Source organism: Trichechus manatus, unplaced genomic scaffold (assembly GCF_000243295.1).
Source record: "Trichechus manatus latirostris isolate Lorelei unplaced genomic scaffold, TriManLat1.0 scaffold00062, whole genome shotgun sequence".
NCBI lineage: Eukaryota > Metazoa > Chordata > Mammalia > Sirenia > Trichechidae > Trichechus > Trichechus manatus.
Window position 1 is genome coordinate 8,512,001 of NW_004443998.1, and position 3,622 is coordinate 8,515,622.

General features: G+C 40.9%; 1 protein-coding gene across 1 annotated transcript in view; it reads right to left on the reverse strand.

Annotated features, from left to right (window-relative positions):
* Positions 1-3,622, reverse strand: part of MED12L (mediator complex subunit 12L) — a 359,000-nt gene that overhangs the window by 20,211 nt on the left and 335,167 nt on the right. Inside the window, 2 exon segments of the mRNA XM_023733846.1 lie at positions 1,568-1,779; positions 3,207-3,569. Coding sequence (XP_023589614.1) covers positions 1,568-1,779; positions 3,207-3,569 — 575 coding nt within the window.

Below are 3,622 nucleotides of genomic sequence, written 5' to 3' on the forward strand. Positions count from 1 at the left end.
GGTGTATTATTTTCCACATCTGTGATTAAATCTAGTTTGCCCTTTTTAGTCTCCATTCATTCATTCAACAACAGATCTTTTAAGAGCCTACTACAAGTCAGACGCTGCTTCACTTTCTGATACTGCAGTGAATGTAACAGAGGGAAAAAAAAACCTGCCCTCACGGAGCTTACATTCTGTGACAGGCAGACAAAAAAACACTAGAAAGTAAAACATATCATCTGTAAGCAAGTGCTGAGTGCTATGGAGAAACAGGAAGAAGGGGAGGGGGACAGAGAGTATAGGGAAGAAATGTAGTGGTCAGTGACCAGAAACTTCACGGAGGTCAGGCAGTGAGCCACGCAGATATTTAACGGAAGGGCACTGCAGGCAGAGGAACCAGCATGTGCAAAAGCCCTGAGGTGGGAATATGCCCATATCGTCTACTGAAAATGTACATTGTATCAGCCCATCTCCTAAGTGCTATCTTTTCCTTTATTTAAGTGATACATGCACATGTGCATGTAGGTGTAATATAGACTTATTTCATCCTTTTAAAAAGAGGAGGGATTTTTGACCATTTTGTTCACTGCAATATCCCAGCACCCCAAGCGGGCATATTGTGAAGCTTAATACATTTGCTGAAGAAATGAATACATGAATGAACCGCCTAATGAGGGTAGATATTAGTATGCCCATTTCACAGAAGTCCAAACTGAGGCACAGAGAAATTCGGACTTGGCCAAGATTATACAACAAGAGAGTGGTAGAGTTGGATCAGAACCTAGATACTCTAATTCCAGACTCTTAAACACTAACTTACAGGAAAAACTACGGATTCTCTTCTGCTGTAATCCACGAATCAAACATTTCATCACTATATCCCTAGGCCTCTAAATGTCATACCAAGTTACAATAAAAATCACAGCATAACACAGGACATAATAAGAAAAAAAATTATTTGTTTGTACACAATGTAGATCGAAATTTTAAAATAATCTATTTCACTAAAAACAGACACACTTCCATGTAAAAAGAAAATTAAATTCATTGCAATTAAGAGATGTTTTATTTTGAAACATCCTCCCTTGAGAAATAAAATCTACTCTGGCTTAAATCAAAGCAATACTAAAATCACAAATGTTTACTCTGGACACGAGAGTTTTTGTTGTTGATACCTGAACCTACTTGCCGAACCAAATGTCAAGATGTTTCATAATATAAAAATGATTTAAAACTCACAACATAAGAAAACAATGAAAGACACTGTACAATATTATCTACTATTTTAAAGCACTAATAGGAATTATATATGATTTGAATGTACACAATTTAACAACATAAAACTTTGATCAACTTTAGAGTTCCTAACTTAGAATTCTGATCAGTGGCTATTTCCCTCCAACAATGAAAATAATTCAAAATTAGTATATAAACTCAGAACAGAGACCTCATTTTAGAGGAAAGGAAAAAAAAAAAACAAAACAAAAAACCTTTGAGCAGGGGGAATTGCAGAAATGTCAAACAATCATCAAGTTCTTGAAATCCCCAAATTCTCTGGAGGCTTCTGGTTCGAAGCAAAGAAAACCCCAAGTTATTCCCATCTTGGAGAGACCTGGTGGAGGTGCTATCTCTACACGTACCTGGAGTAAGAGATTGGTTCTGAAGGAAAAAGCCGGGCTGCTGGGGCTGGCCCATAAGGTTGTAACCCCACAAGGTGGATGATGGATGATGCATCATTTGGGAGGAAATGGGTGAGTAATTAGGAGGCACTCGGTAAATGTTGCTTTGTGGATACTCCTTCAATGCAAAGGTAAAAAAAAAAAAAAAGTTACTTAATTCCACATACCACACAAACAATTAGTGCAAATCCTTCCTATTTATTAAGAGGAAGACAGACGTCAAGAGGGCCTATAGGTTCTCCGCAAATCACTCACTTGAGTTAAAACTTTTGCTTGACTTAAAACATGCCTGGATTGGAGTGGGAGTGAAGACATGGAAAAAGAGCTCCAATGAGCTCTGTTACTAAATACTAAAAGCACACTTAGAATACTAGGAGGGAACACCACCCACAGCTGAATGAGCATCTTCCGTTGCTACGTATCTTGATCATTTGGTCTTAGGAGGCCTTTCTGATTACCTTGGGTCTAGATAAGAATTATGCCAGAAAGGCTCCAGGATACTTCAGAACCAGGTCCTAGCCTAGAAGGTACACTACTTCCAAACAGACACCACCCCTAAGTCAGATACCCCTGCTTGCTCTTCCTTATACCAGCTAAAAAGTCCCTGAGGATCACATCTAGATGTCTCAATTCTCCTGCCATCCTCTCTTCTCTAGTCTAGCCCTAGAAGTTGTTGTTGGGTGTGCCATTCAGTGGATTTTCAACTTGTAACAACCCCATGTGACAGAGGTGAACTGCCCCATAGGGTTTTTTTTGGCTGTTATCTTTATGAAAGCAGATCACCATGTCTTTCTCCCACAGAGCTGCTGGGTGGGTTCAAACCACCAACCTTTTGGTTAGCAGCTGAGCGCTTAACTGTTTGTTCCCTGCGATTTTACTAAAGAATATATCTCAATGGGAAGAGGCAGCTTCAGGAGTAGTAAGGGAGGAGGAGGGGACATTGGGAAATGAGATGGACTTCAGGCCTTTTGCATCTGAAAAGATCAGAAGCCCATCCATGTGGAGTGATTCAGATGCCAGATTGTGGGGGTGCCAACCTGGGTCTTAATATGGCAGAAAGATTAAAGGAGAGGTCACTGAAGTTCAAGTGGCATCCAACAGTGATGGCGGTCATTTCTAGATAATATTCCCAATGAGTCGGAATCAACTCGGCGGCAATCCGTTTTTGGTACTGTGGAAACCAACACTCCAAAAGCCACGCCTGATAATAAAAATATGCCAGGGAACGGGACTTTATAGCTCTAAAAAATTCAAGTTTCAAACCTGAAAAATCATGGTGCATTTAGCTTATTTAACTAAACATTATTCAAAATAGAAGCCCCAAATTAAACAGAATTATTAAAAGTGGAGGAAGCTATGGTCCTGTTTTCTGTGACAAATCACTGTTGGTGTGCCATTCAGTTAATAATAACAGAGACTCGTTAGGATCAATTACAACAAGGCTTATACTGCTCTTAGTCATGTTTCTGGGGGATACAATTTGGGTGCTAGGAAATCTCAAGCTAGACGCTCATGAGACAAAGTTCTCTATACTTTTGTACTTACGTCAACTCTTGAGCTTGATTTCGTCTTGCGCTTCCTCCCCTTTGTTTTCTTCTCTTCATCCATTGTGGTTTTTCCCTGATCCGACAGCTCAGCTGATTTCCTTTCTGGTTCCTGAGAGATGGGAGACGTGGGTTCTTCCTCTTCCTCCTCAGGAGGCAGGGGCAGTGGCTCGAGGTAGTAACTTCGGGGCTTGGGCATGGGGTGTGTGTGATACAAAAGGAGGTGATGCTGCTCCTCATACTTGGTCACCTTGCGGTCCACTCGGACAGTCCCAAACCAGGCCCAGGAGAGAGGAGCTGGGTTCTTCTGACCCTCAAACAAATCCCATGGGGACACCTTCTGCTTTGCAGACACCTGGAGACCCTGTGGGAAAATAATGCTCTATGACAACACGTTCAAATCTTCTGATTCATAGG